The following is a 15,294-nucleotide window of genomic DNA, read 5'->3' on the forward strand; positions in this document are numbered from 1 at the left end:
TGTACCGCAAGGATCTGTTTTGGGGCCACTGCTGTTTGTCATTTTTATAAATGACTTGGATGAGGGCGTAGAAGGATGGATTAGTAAATTTGCGGATGACACTAAAGTTGGTGGAGTTGTAGACAGTGTGGAGGGAAGTGGCAGGTTACAGAGGGACATAGATAAGCTGCAGAGCTGGGCTGAGGTGGCAAATGGAGTTTAATGCGGAAAAGTGCGAGGTGATTCACTTTGGAAGGAGTAACAGGAATACAGAGTACTGGGCTAATGGTAAGATACTTGGTAGTGTGGATGAACAGAGGGATCTGGGTGTCCATGTGCATAGATCCCTGAAAGTTGGCACCCAGGTTTATAGGGTTGTTAAGAAGGCATACGGTGTATTAGCTTTTATTGGTAGAGGAATTGAGTTTCGGAGCCATGAGGTCATGCTGCAACTGTGCAAAACTCTGGTGCGGCCACAGTTGGAGTATTGCGTACAGTTCTGGTCGCCGCATTATAGGAAGGATGTGGAAGCGTTGGAAAGGGTGCAGAGGAGATTTACCAGGATGTTGCCTGGTATGGTGGGAAGATCGTATGAGGAAACGCTGAGGGGCTTGAGGTTGTTTTCGTTAGAGAGGAGGAGGTTAAGAGGTGACTTAATAGAGGCATACAAGATGATCAGAGGATTAGATAGGGTGGATAGCGAGAGCCTTTTTCCTCGGATGGTAATGGCTAACACGGGAGGACATAGCTTTAAATTGAGGGGTGAGAGATATAGGACAGATGTTAGAGGTAGGTTCTTTACTCGTAGTAAGGGCGTGGAATGCCCTGCCTGCAGCAGTAGTGGACTCGTCAACATTAAGAGCATTCAAATGGTTATTGGATAAACATATGGATGATATTGGAACAGTGTAGATTAGAGGGGCTTTAGATTGGTTTCACTGGTCGGCGCAACATTGAGGGCCGAAGGGCCTGTACTGCGCTGTTATGTTCTATGTTTACATAAAATCAATTGACTGCACCGAAACAAGCCAGTTGGCCCAAGTGCTATTATGCTCAACATGAGTCCTCTCCCACCCCTCTTCATCTAATCCTATCAGGATATCCTTATTTCTTTCTGTCTCATGCATATCTAGGCTTCACCTTTTAAGCATTATGTTGTTACTCAACTACTTGAGATAGTGAGTTCCACATTTTTGGGGTAAAGATCTTTCTCCTGAATTCCTAATTAGTCAAATTAACCTATCTTGTATTTCTGGCCTTTTTCTTTTGGCCCTCCACTAGTGGAAACTGGTTTTGAATTGAGAAAAGTGATATTAGGACCTGAAAAAATCCCCATAGTTTGATTCCAGAAATAAAAGTGGAGACACGAGTGTGATGAATTTTGCCCAGAGACCATGGCAGGACAATGCGAACTAAGCTTAAATTACTGTCTAATTACTATAACGCGAGAACAACAACAATAAACCTCTGTAAACCTTTCATCTCAAAAGCTTGACTAGCTTTTAATACTCTTAAGCCTATTAGTGATATATTTTGCACTCCATGCAAAATAGAATACTGCAAATGAGGATTTGAAATGACATCTGCTTCCACACTGAGGAAGTCTGACCTGCAAAATAAATCCATTATCACAAAGTGGATACCACAACAGCAACTTGCAGTTAAATAGAACATTTATGAATTTTAAAATTTTCAGTCTCGTCCTCAACTGAAGTTTAGGACAGTCAAAAGATGGCATTTTGGTGGGTTTTTTTGTCTTTGGATGACCCATATTTTCTCCATTTTTGGAATCAGTTTCCATCCTTTGTTGTGCTTGCCTTGCTCCCTAGAAGCCTCATGAGGGTCTCTAATTAACTTCATTCTAATCATCCCAAGTGGGTAGCACCTGACAAATTAGAGACAGCATTCCTGAGACCAGGAACTTGGTGTGGAGAATAATAAAACATTTTAAGCAATTGGGCACTTCTGTGTTGTGATATTTCTTGTTCTCTAATGTTAACCGTATGCAGGTAAGTAATGGAATGTGTTACGAACTAGCCCAATGAAACTGAAAATAGACCTGGGCAATTTTACTGTAATACCAGCTCACCCACCTGTCTGCAATGGGCAGCAAGTAGCTATAATCTCCATTACAGTAAGCAGCAAAGGTACACCTGCTGGCACTTGGGTAAGCAAGAGAAAATGGAGGTTTGGGTAAGGGAGTGCGAGAGCCTGGGAAGTTTAAACTTTCCTGACCCCACAAAATGTAATATTTGCCTCTTAAGGCCACTTCCTCTTCCTAGCAGGCACGGCTCACCTCCTCTTGGCAAATCACGCACAGCACCTAATATCAATCAGATTGTACTTAAAATTGCAGCTGGGACCTAATGACATTATTAGATCCTGAGCTGCATATTAAAAGAAGACAATTCTGCCTTTTGGTGGGTAGCTTGATGAAGCCTGAGTGTATAAAGCTGAAAGTGGCAACTTTGCAGCAGGTAAATAACGTTGGCAAAACTGTGACCCTTCAGTTTCCACTGGTTATATGGGTATAAAATTGCCCTTTTGGTCTTGTCACGTTTTTCTTCCACTTCAGCCTTTCACCAGTGTCATTGCTTTCACCTGTTGGTATTTTCAAAAATACATAACGACATGGTATTGTGTGCCATTGTATTTAAGATTTGGACAGGGAAAGGAACTTGCGAATAACATTTCAAACCTCTAAAACTGGATCTATTAGAGTAGTTCATGTATTCAATAATTCTTGCCCTACTTATACTTTGACAGAGTATGACAAACTTATCAATTTTTTCCTGTGCGGTAGAATTTCGATGTCACTCATCAACTTAATCTAAGAAGGAATAAATTGCTCCATTTAGTGCAACCAATAAATTAATGTGGTAGGGAAGAGATCTAGCTGAAGATAAAATCTCCAGCGGAGTGGCTGAAAGAAGGAAAAAGAGAGATTTTGTAAACTAATGGATGTTTTTATCTTCAATACGTTAAGCAGATGGCCTTCCCCTTTTTCAGAATTACTTTTTAAAATTCTGCTGCAAGAACATGTCTTGTGACTAAAGTCTGGAATATATGGATTCATTTTTTTCACAATCCATAGGCTCAAGTAAGTAAAAAATGTGATCTGTTTAAGGCAGTGGATGAATTTGTGATGCAGAAGCAATCCTATTGAAGAGCACATTTTTGAAATGGAAGACACCAAGTTGAAAAGGAGCAATTTAATATCAATCAAGGAATAACAGGTGATTTAAAAACCTGAAGAATAAAGAAGGAAAAAATAGAAGAGGATGGTCTGCAGTTAAATGTGTAATTTCTCCTCTTGGAATATAGAAATAATGAAGACCTTGTCAAACAATGTTTTCAAAGAAGAAATGAAAAATACTGTGGTGAGGAGGAAAGTAAGACCACAAAGATTTGGAGAAGGAAGGGAAAAAGTGGAAAACTAGCTTTTTTTTTTCTTGTCCTGAAATTTTAGAATCACAATGGATATGACAGGAGGAGGGCATTTGGCCCATGTCTGCACCAGCTTTCCAAACGTACGTTGTGGCTTAGTGCCATACTCCTACACATTGATTCTATTCCATTACACATCTAATGCCTCGGTTGAACCTGCCTCCAGTGCATTCCAGACCTGAACAACTCATATGAAAAAGTGTATTTTCTCACATCATCATTGTTTCTTTTGCAAATCACAAATCTTGATCCCTTTGCGAGCAGGAGCAGTTTCTCCCTATCTACTCTATCCAGCCCCTTTGTGATTTTAAACATCTCTATCAAATCTCCTCTTACCCTTTTCACCAAGGAGAACAGTCACAACCACTCCAATCCATCACTTTTTCATCCCTGGAACCATTCTTGTAAATCTCTTCAGCACACACTCCAATGTGTTTACATCCTTCCCACCGTGTGGAGCCCAGAACTGTACACCGTATTCCAGCTGAGGCCTAATTAGTGTTGTGTACAAGTTCAGCATAGCTTCCTGGGTCTGTACTATGCCCCTATTAATAAAGCCCAGATTACTATATGCTTTATTAACTGCTCTCCGTCTGTCCTGCCATTTAAATGATCTATGCACATAACACCCAGGTCCCTCTGCTGATACTTGATCAACTTGGCCTACCTTATTGCCAAGAACCAGGTCCAACAAAGCATATTTTCTTGTTAGACTGGACACATACTACTGCAGAAAATTTCCCTGAACACAATCTAGCAACGTTGCCCCTCACGGCCCTCTACACGTGTGCGGTCCCAGTTTGCACTTGGATAATTAAAGTTTTCAAATGGAGCCATCAAAGATGAAAGAAATAATATTGTCATTTGTCTATTGAATATGCAATTGGTTTAAGTGCAGTGACTCGGCTAATATGTCACAAAAGGTTATGAGACTGAAAGCGCAAGGTCAGAAGGAAGTTGATGTAATGTGGAATGGAATCATCAACAAAAGAGAAGATATAGTTAGAAAATGAGTGTAATTATTTGAATAGAGTGGAAGAAGACATTCATGGAAAATCTTTAACAGGAGGTCAGTTAGATGCAGAAGCATCAATTACAGCACCGACCAGGAGTCCCATCTAAGACAGTTGGATCAAGTCCTCAGTTACTGGTCTCTTATGACTTGTGTATATATATTTTTTTCTTTTTACAACAGGCAAATACTAGAAGCTTCCAGGTACTTGAAACTCAGGTAATTTTTTATGTTTTAAATCCTAATTCACTGTAACCTCTCTGGAACAGAAAGCTTGGAACCAAGTCATTTATGGATTATGGAATTATATTACAATGCCTAACCATGAGTGTGAACCAAAAACCCCTTGGATGTAAATATTTATTATTTTAAATGTTATTTAACCAAATATTCTGCTGCAAAGTCTGCACTAAAGTTGAGGGAACTGCTTGGGTCTGCTCAGAATTTCCAGACAACTGGGCCGGAATTCTCCCAGAAAAATTCTAAAGTGTCAAATTCGCATGAAAACTGGAGTAATTCTCACTTTCAGTGGGAGTACAAAGAAGAATCTCCCACACTCTGTGCGCTGCAGAGGTCACTGGTCACTAACATGTATATTATTTAAAGATCAGTGGGTGGGGCCTATTCCTGACCAGCAGCATAGCGCTAAGCAGGCCACTGCAGGCACCGATCTGTCAGTGCTGAGATTGGTGCATGCGCAGTGGCCCTTGTCTGCTGGCCTCCCTTCTTTCCCCATCAATCCTGACTGCAGAGTGGCAGCTGGTCCCTTGACACTACCTCATACCTGATGGGCAGTGCCAAGATGTCCCCAGGGTTTGGCACTTTGCCTCTAGGCAGAGGGCCCAGGCTGGCACTGCCCAGGGGTCTCCAGCTAGTTCCCCATTTGTGGGGAGCTACTGTAATCCCTGCTGGAGTGAACCACTCTGGTGGGGCTGGAGACTTCAGTCCCAGGCCCACTAATGAAATTTAAACGGTCTTGGCACCTCCCTGCCAAACTTTTTACAGTGCAGAGATGATGCTGGCAGATGCTGTTGCGGCCCTGGCATTTCCAAATAGTAGATTTCTGAATTGGAGAGATTACAGTATAATATCTTGAATCAAAAGCTGATATTAGCTCTCAAATTTAATGACTAATATGTGGTGATTGTGTGACCTTTTTGTTTGATCAAAGTAACTCAAACTAATCAAGAGCATGCCAGTAACTTGTGTGATTGTCGGGCAACTAATGCAGAAGCTGCGATTTTCCTTCCTTTCCCCGCTTGCCGTGATCTGGCTTGATGGGTCCTGCCTACTATTCGGTGCTTTGTCATAACAGCTACTGTTCTTGAGAGCTCAGATTAAATATTAAAATCTTCTCTGACAAATCCTACCATCATCCCAAGAAGGGGACTCCAAACCCCCAATGACTTATTTCCCAACTTTGGTTGGAATCATAGAATCCTAAGTGCAGAAGGAGGCTATTCGGCTCATTGGGGCTGCACCGACCACAATCACACCCAGACCCTATGTCCATAACCCCATGCATTTATCCTAGCTAATCCCCCTGACACACGGGCAATTTAGCATGGCCTATCCACCTAACCCGCACGGCCTATCCGTCTAACCTGCACATCTTTGGACTGTGGGAGGAAACGGGAGCACCCGAAGGAAACCTACACAGACACGGGGGGAATGTTCTAACCTGGGTCCCTGGCACTGAGGCAGCAGTGGCAGCTAACTATTAAACCCATATTGGGGAGCCAAAGAACCAATGTTCTATATCTATAGAATCCTGTCAATAAGTTCCTCGTGCAAGTCTTTGAAAGAGCTAGCCAATTTAAGAGCACTTCAGCTTTTTTTCCATGTAACCTGACAAATTGGTCTTTTTTCATACAGGGCACTGTACATGGCTAAAAAATAAAGGAAGATTCTGTTGTGACCCTTTAAACAATACATGTGTAAGTGGATCAGCTATGTGCGTCAGCCATGCTTAGGTACCTGAGTAAGAAGGTTGTGGATTCAAGGCTGGATAGATAACTTCTGAAGCTGGAGTTACTAGACATGTAGGGAGAACTTGGAATGCAGTTGAAACTGAACAGGTTGCATTTTCCCCTAATTAAACCCATCTGTTTCCTCCTTCTTTTCCACCTCCTTCTAAAATACATTAGTGAAGTATTTTTCTAAATTCTCCTTTTGAGATTGAGCCTGCTAAATGTAGCAGTGAAAGTTGTCATTTTGAAGGGGGGAGCTCTTCTTGATCCTTTCCGATTTAATAGTTACAAAATTAACGTGCTTTTGATGCCAGTGACAATCCAAGCTTAATTATCTGAGATTTTGGTGATTTAATGCAAAATGCTTTGTTAGCTGCAATTCATTCCAGTCCCAGTAATCCCTAACTCATTTATTTATTGTACTTGTAGCTCTGCCACTCTAGAATGGCAGTTATATTGTGCTCCTTGCTTTCTGCAACAAGAACCAGGAGCAGAATATCTCAACCAAACTGAATGAGAGCCATTCGGTTCGCCTTAAATTTCTGAATTTTTTTGTTCTTTATTTCAAACCAGTGACACACTTTTTTAAAAACTGAACACCACCACCTCAGTAAAGATGTCATCTAACCAGAACACAATGAGCATAACCTTGCTCAGATTTGCACTCTGCTGATTTTGGTACAATATACTAAAACATTGCTTGCTGTTTTACAGTGCCTTGACATGTCCCATATATATCTATTACCTACTTGACCCCAGCCCCTCTAACTGCCTACATACAAGATTTTCCTATATGCTATGCTATTGGCATTTTGTATCACATTAAATTTGTCTTAACGTCTCTAAGTTGACTTTTCTGGATATTGGCTATTTAGGATTGTAAAATTTTAAAGGGCAAACCCACAAACTGTTAAACGTACCATTAAATTTGCTGCTTTTCTTATTGATGTTCATTGGGAAAAAATTATGCTTGTCTCACTTCGACTTTATCACTGATCCAGTGTTGGTCTTGATAACCTGTTGCTTAGACCTGAGGGAAATGGCTATACCAGGGCGGAGGAAATAGCTAATCCTAAAACTATTTTCTGGCCTGTTTGGGCAAATTTGTTTCTGTCCAACTGATAACTAATCAAATTGCTTCCAATATTGTCTTACTGTGAAGTGTACTTAAAATTTGACCCTGGTATATAATTGAATCTTTGAGAGGATTTCAGCAACAGATGTGAGAATTTGCTGATCAAAGGTAGGGCTGTAATCCAGAAGGTAGTACTTATATTGATCAGGCTGTTTTAAAGAGCCTGACTGACACACAGCTGATGTTTGTGTAAATAACCACCATATGTTCACTCTTCCATGTATGGCTACAACAGTTAGACTGCACCTCAGTAAAGAGATTACGCGTTATAAGCTGTTTTCTTTAAGGGAGGGCAAGAGGAGCAGGTCAGCAATCCTACAGATCCTTAACTGAAGCAATTAAGACTGAATTTGCATGTGAGATTACTGTATAGGAAACTAAAGCTGCATATTTTAATACATAATTAATATTTATATCATGCCATTTTGGGGCATACTATGGAATGCAAAAGCAAACACCAGACTCGTGATGAGAGCGGTGATTTAAAGTCTGTCCAAAAAAAATAAAGGTTTTTTAATTGGGGGAAGTGGTGGGTGATGGGAATGCAAGCATGAACATTTGTGCTGGTTTCCTGGCACCATACTGTCCCCAAGCCAAATGTTTAGATGCATTTTGGGACTGAGGGCTATCTGCTTACTAATGACAAGTAGCCACCAGGGTATTGAAGCTTAATTCCAGCCTATTGCCAGACAGAGGCTGACTGAAATTTTCAGGTTGGCCTGTAAGTCCCCCAAAATTGAGGGCAAGCTAGTTGTCTTGAGGCAGGCTGCCAGCATGCCATGGAGATTTTGAGGCCATCCCTGGCTGCCTAAACACAACTGGGCTGCAGGTTGGTCTGAGAAAGGGTTCGCCCTTCATTGTGGAGGGCTACTGATTGTGTTATACTTTTATTTAAATGTGGAAGTGTACTTGAAGACCTGCAGCAGCCTGCCACTAATTTAATTCTTCAGTCTGGAGGGCCTTACTAATCCCCTCCTGAGTACACTGGCCAATTTTAATGAAATAGTGAGCCCACCTTCTTGGCTGCCAATTGATTTTTCCCAAGTTGGTCAAATAGGTGATTTGATTCCTGTGGTGTGTGGTTGTAACATCATTTTACCCCAATATCAGAGTCCAAACCCAAGATATTGCCTGGGATCTTCAAATATATACTACTATGAAGGCAGATGGTTGCTATTTCTTTCAACACATCTGATGATGCAGTATTCCTTTTGCACTGTACTGACAGTGGGCTAGGTTATGTGCTGCAGATATTGAATCTCTTTACACTTGCTGTAGTATACTGCCCACAAAATGATGTAAGAAAACGCATGACACACACACAGGAATCTGTCTAACATTGGAAAGAGCCATGTGCACAAGCAAGCATGGAGATAGCTCCTAGTTTGAACCTTTTACATGTACATAGTTCTTGCAGTTAATACATACAGTTACCCTACTTAAGACTATAATCGAATGGTAATGAACACCTGTAACTGAACCAAGCTAACATATAGCATGTTAACTCTTTGGTCTTCAGAAACCATCTTGGATTATTGATAGTAGACAAGACTTGAATTTTGTGCAACTATCACAATTTAACTTTATTAAATTGGGTGGCTGTTGCCTCATAGCACCAGAGACTCTGGTTCGATTCTAGCTGCAGATGTTTGTAGACGTTCTCCCTATGTCTGCATGTTTCCTCCCACTGTCCAAAGATGTGCAGGTTAGGTGGATTGGCCATGCTAAATTGTCCCTTAGTGTTAGTAGCCATGGTAAATGTGTGGCGTTACGGGGGTAGGGTGGGGGAGTGGGCCGAGGTAGAATGCTCTTTTGGAGAATTGGCGAAGACTCAATGGGCTAAATGTAGGGATTCTATGATTCTTATTCAGTTTTACTATTCTGCATATCATTATACACACTGAAGAAACAATTAATGAAGGTCTGCTAATCCACCTCTTCCACAGGAGCATGATGTTGAAACTCCATTTGGTGATATCCGTGTCGCAGTGCGTGGGACACCAAAAGGAAGTCGGCCAGTCATACTCACATTTCATGACATTGGGACAAACTGTAAGTAGTAGTGTAACAACAGTTACACTCTGGTTGCTGCTTGTAGATCCTCGGGTAACAGCAGAGTTTGAGAGATGACCCATTTAAATATCTCTCTTTAGGTCCACATATTATTTATGGACATTGCTACTAAGGCAAACGTTATCTGATTTAATTCTAGTAACTTTTTTATCTTTTATTTTGAGGCTCTTTTTTTGACATTTGAGCTGTAGCTTAATCAAGTTATTTATTAACTCTATCCTCTGACATGATCAGTATTTTCTCTTTGTCTGTCTCTAGGAGAGCCCTTAAGTTGTGGTCTCTTGAAATTTTTATGCATTACAAATCATCACAATGATAATTTTGTCTATTCATAAACTATACTTTTGAAGCTGCAATGCACTAACTTTAAGAAACCGAGGTGCAAACCTGACTTGTCATAAATTGCCTGCCTGCTCTGAATATCCAGTTGATATGCATTGGTTTTTTTTTTTTAGCATCTTCTATCTTGTGTTCTATTGTGTTGACCTACATGGACTGTTCTGGTTATGCTAAAACGTTAAATTGAAGTAAAATCGGTGAAACTAAAGACTCTAGCATATTTCCACAGTGTCAAGTTTTTAACATGTCTCATTTTTCATGTTTTGGCCTCAGTCTTGACATTAATCTTTACAGTGAGCTATGGCTGGCTGTGAGCCAGTAGCAGGGGGCACACCAGGAGAGGCTTTTGACATGGAAGGTCCTGCCAGTCTTTGGCAGAACATTGAAATAAAGCTTCCAGATACCTGGTCAGGTTTGCTACCTGGTTAGTGGGTGGGAGCAGGAATTTGGTTATAAGAAGTTATACTGGGAACCTACGAGAATGGTCCCTGGCAGTAAGTGAGGGGGATTGGATTACTTGCATCATAGTTAGGAATTGGGTTGAGAGCAAGGGGCAAGGGTAAAATCGAGGCCAAATATAAAAGCGGATCCTGGAATCTGAAACAAAACAGAAAATGCTGGAAAATCTCAGCAGGCCTGACAGCATCTGTGGGGAGAGAATAAAGCCAATGTTGAGTCTGGATGACCCTTCAGAACGGTCATCCAGACTCGAAACATAGCATCTGTGGAGAGAGAATAGAGCCTATTTTTCGAGTCTGGATGACTGTTCTGAAGGGTCATCCAGACTCAACATTGGCTTTATTCTCTCTCCACAGATGCTGTCAGGCCTGCTGAGATTTTCCAGCATTTTCTGTTTTCGTTTAAAATCAAGGCCTGTCAGCCTTTTGATTTTATTTATTTAAATTGGATTTATAGTACTAAGTTAGCCTAAGCTAATGTAAATGGGTCACAAACATCAGCTCAGTCTGATGCCATTTGCAACTACTTCACTCTAATCTGGGATTAATGTAGCCCCTTTATAATCTTGTTTAGCCAGGTGCTTTATTTGTGCCTTTTCAAACAAGCTGATTGAGCACTGTAAATATTTATTTAAAATGGAATGGGTTTTCTTTGTGTGAAATAAATGCAAGTTATACTGTGCTTTCTGCTAAGTTTTAAAGTATGAATCTCCACAAATTTAATTTGTACATGTTTTTTCACTCTGACCAAACCAAAAGGGCCAATTATTTGTCTCTCTTTTTTCAATAAATATTTAGAAATAATTTGGAATGTGAGCATTGCTGGCTGGGCCAGAATTTATTGCTCATCCCTAATTGCCCTGAGAAGGTGATGGTGAACTGCCTGCTCTTGCTTGCGTGTTCACTGAGTACAGCCACAATCTTGCAGTTGTCTCTTAGAATCCCTAAGATCATCAGGTTCTGGGGATTTGTTGAATTTTAGTCCAAGTTTCTCTAATTTTTCTCTGCTGATTTTTAACTACTGTAATTTCCGCGCATTATTATAATTTTCCAGGGGACTGTGGAAATAGGAAGTTGTAAGGTGGCCGAGCAAGTTAAGAACACTGCATAAAAAGCATACAAGATTTTCTGAAAGGGCAGGAGTATAGGAGCAAGGGAGTTGTATAGACCTTTGTATAACCCTGGTTAGGCCTTAATTTGATTTAAGTCACCAATTCAGATGGTTCTGCCCAGGGTTATGCTAGTTACTACAAAATAGTTAGAATTAAAACCTCTCTTGGGTAACTATTTGAAACACCAGACTGATCTTCTATTGGAACTCCCTACACTCTCAACCCCCAGGGGACTCTTCCATCCCTTCGACTAATTGCCTGCCCCACATCCAGATAGGACTCTAGCCACACATGGGACTGACTCTCCCCAGCCCGGCTGACAATCCGATGCTAGTTGCCACCAAGGGCATAACGGCCCCATGAGTTGACTCACTGCCAGATATCGACCTTTTATTGAATTAACATTAAAGGAAAAATAAATTCTTGTACTTATCCTAACTGCAAATAGTCCCCTATATTTAACAAGAAAATATTCCCCCAGCCCACTTTCAGACTTAAGAATGTTACATTGTAGATGCATTGCATTGTCTTGATTTCCTTTTCTGTCTGTTAACTAATAAATGGAAAATTATTTTGCAGCTTGCTGTTGACTTCCTGATTTGAGGGTAGTTACCAGATGAGGCTCGTTAATTGTGTAAAATTGCTTCTTATCATCCATCAGCCCTCTGTATTCATTTTCACCATTTACCACAAACATTTTAAATGGTTACTCTCTCTTTTCGTAGACAAATCATGCTTCAACACTCTCTTCAATTCTGAAGACATGCAGGAAATTACACTTCATTTTGCTGTTTATCATATTAATGCACCTGGCCAGCAAGAGGGAGCTCCGACTTTTCCAACTGGGTAAGAATGACCATTCCAAACCAGTAACTGAGTCAAATAGTTGGTGGCTTCTGACTTTGTGGTATCAAGGCAAACAAAAGATGACTTATTTGTTCATGGGATGTGATTGGCAAGCCTGCATTTATACGTATTTTAATCACCCATGAAGTGGTAGTGAACCTTGAACTATTGCAGTCCATATATTAAAGGTACACCCACTATAGTGCTATAAGTTTTTAGGTACTTGTTGGATGTCAGGCTCATCTGGTTTAATTCTTGGACCATTTTCATAAGTCACTCGGTAGTATGAAATAGTTGAGTATTCGGTCATTTTGGAAAGAGTTGACCATAGATTGTTATGGGTCTGGAGTCACATGTAAGGATAGCACATTTCTTTCCTTTTTCTAAAGGACATGATCTCTTTTATTTCTATATGATTTGTAATGGCATATGTCTCTCTTAGGCACATTGATATTTCTTGTGCCTATATTCCTTACCACTCTGAAATACGTGAATTACCATGGAACATCTTTAACAATATATCTTGCTTTACCCTTTCTCCCCTCCTGTTCCTGAAGGTATTACTTTCTCTCAGAAATATATCCTTCCCACACATTTATGAAGCAAGCGAATTCCTAAAACACTTTTTTTCACGGAGGAACACAATTCTGTCCTTGCCCCACATTTGCCATTTATGGAACATGAAGCCAAATATTGAAGGATTCAACTGAAGACCAATCTTTTAATTTAATTTAAACTTTTAATCAGAATTAACCTCAAACTTGTATTCCCCCAACCACCATGGTTTCTGTCTGTTCTTGGTTATTAAGGGAACAAGTAAATCCTCAGTTAGACCCGCGGTCTGCAATTAAGTACACGTAGAGAATACAAGAACAACCCCAAATTATTGGAAGCCCCCATTGTAGTTTACCCGTGGGAGTGCTGAGTGATATTTTTGATGCTCCTTTCCTAGCCCAAGCTAGGGAGGCCATTTCTACTGCATTACTGTTGCAGTCACTTAACTCGGATGCCTGGGCATGACTCTTTCTCCAACTGTTTGGAATTCAGTTTAATTCTTCCTCCATATTTCTGCTATTCAAGTGCAAGGTTTCATCGGGGTCCTTCCATGAGCATTTGACTAAGCAACTCTCCACTTCCTTTAAGACATCATAAGCATGGATCAAAACTGTCTACTTGCTTAGTGATTTTAAAAATCAGGAACACCCTTGTTCCTAATGGCTTCTATGCTCTTTGGATGGACACAGTGCTTTTTTTCTGCTCCCACAGTTTCTCAACGTTTCTGGCCTTCCAGCTGACAGCTTCTGTGAGCTAACACACACAGTTTAAACCCAAAACAAAGCACTTCTTGACTGACTTATTCCCATAGCAATATGCCATAGCTTAGAGATATTCCAACATATCTCAAAATAACCCTTTATTTTGTGACTTGCATGAATCTGCAATAATGCAGACATTCTGGTTCCACCACAAGCTCAAAGATGGTCCATCCATTGCTTAGTTAAAAAGTAACAAGGTTGAGTTGGAAGTGAGAGAACCTGTGATTGGCTCAGGCTTGTTTGATTTGCATTTACATCGGTTATTTATCATCTTTAATTGGGTGTTTCCATTTATCTTGTATCTTTTAAAGCCAACTCCTAGAACCACAAGTTGTATTTTTAAATCCTCAGACTTGTTGTGAATAACTGATTTCAAAAGTGTTTTAAATGACAATCAATACTATTTTGAAAATACTTTGGAAAAAACCTTTTTGCATCTAATTGTAGATACCAGTACCCATCGATGGACCAAATGTCTGAGATGCTTCCAGCTATTTTGAAGCACTTTGGGTAAGGTTAAAAGTCACATTACAAATATCAAGAATTGATTTTAGCAAGACTTCAACCTGTTTAATGTGCTGCAATTATCAGCTTCTATAATTGCAAGAAATATTTTGTCATGAACTGTACTATTTGCTTTTATGCACTCCTGACAACAAATTAACATTTTTGGGGTAGAAAACTGGGATCCAGACATTAAGATGTTATCTGCTCAGCTACTTTTTTGTCCTCCCAATTTTCTTCCTATTCTGTTCTTGCTCAATATTCACTATGCGTGCTTATTTTTATTCATTTGCAGGATATGAGAACCACTAGCTCGGCCAGAATCTTTTGCCCTTGAGAAGGTGGTGGCTGCCTCCTTGAACTATTGCAGTCCCTGTGGTGTCGGAACACCCACAGTGCTGTTAGGGAGAGAATTCCAGGAATTTGAAACTAGTGACCGTGAAAAAATGATGGCTAGGAGGGAACTTCCAGATGGTGGTTTCCCATGTATCTTCTGCCCTTGTAGTGGTTGTGGGTTTGAAAGGTGTTGCCTAAGGAGCCTTGGTGAGTTTCTGCAGTGTCTTATAGATGCACACTGCTGCCACTGTCAGTGCAGGGAAGAGTGAATGTTTATGGATAGCACAATCGAACAGGCTACTTTGTCCTGGATGGTGCCAAGCTTCTGGAATGCTGTGGGATCTGCTCTCATCCAGGCAAGTGGAAAGTATTCCATCATAGACTTGTGCCTTGTAGCTGATGGACAGGCCTTGAGTGGAGATCACGTCATGGTTAGGCTAGGAACACTAGCTGACCTTTTTGCTCCATTCTTCACCCTCCACCTTTCTCAAATAGAGCACAATTGAAATCCATTCTTAACCACTGCATAGGTGAGAAGCCAATTCTTGCCTGAAGTGAAATCTGGGACCATCATCTTAATAGATTTAGCATCAAATGAGTGTGTCCTGAACCATTCCGCTACCTATCAAACCAAACTGCCACTTTTTTAAGCGAATTGTTTCATTTCTTTTCTACAAAACAATAGTGTTTTAACCTTTTGTATTAAGGTTTTGTTTTTTTTCTCTTTCTGTACTAGAATCCATCTACATGAGCAATCATGCTTGTTG

At 40.5% G+C, this 15,294-nt stretch overlaps 1 protein-coding gene across 3 annotated transcripts in view; it reads left to right on the plus strand.

The window, feature by feature from the left end:
- The window catches only part of LOC144495608 (protein NDRG1-like), a 73,661-nt gene that overhangs the window by 30,842 nt on the left and 27,525 nt on the right, over nucleotides 1-15,294 (plus strand). The window contains exons 3-6 of one of the 3 annotated variants that reach the window (XM_078215805.1): nucleotides 4,622-4,657; nucleotides 9,490-9,595; nucleotides 12,251-12,371; nucleotides 14,135-14,197. In XM_078215805.1, coding sequence (XP_078071931.1) covers nucleotides 4,622-4,657; nucleotides 9,490-9,595; nucleotides 12,251-12,371; nucleotides 14,135-14,197 — 326 coding nt within the window. Of the gene's footprint in view, nucleotides 1-4,621; nucleotides 4,658-6,332; nucleotides 6,376-9,489; nucleotides 9,596-12,250; nucleotides 12,372-14,134; nucleotides 14,198-15,294 lie in introns of those variants that run through there. The other 2 variants (XM_078215808.1, XM_078215806.1) reach the window with 2 other exon arrangements.

Source organism: Mustelus asterias, chromosome 7, assembly GCF_964213995.1.
Source record: "Mustelus asterias chromosome 7, sMusAst1.hap1.1, whole genome shotgun sequence".
Classification (NCBI taxonomy): Eukaryota; Metazoa; Chordata; class Chondrichthyes; order Carcharhiniformes; family Triakidae; genus Mustelus; species Mustelus asterias.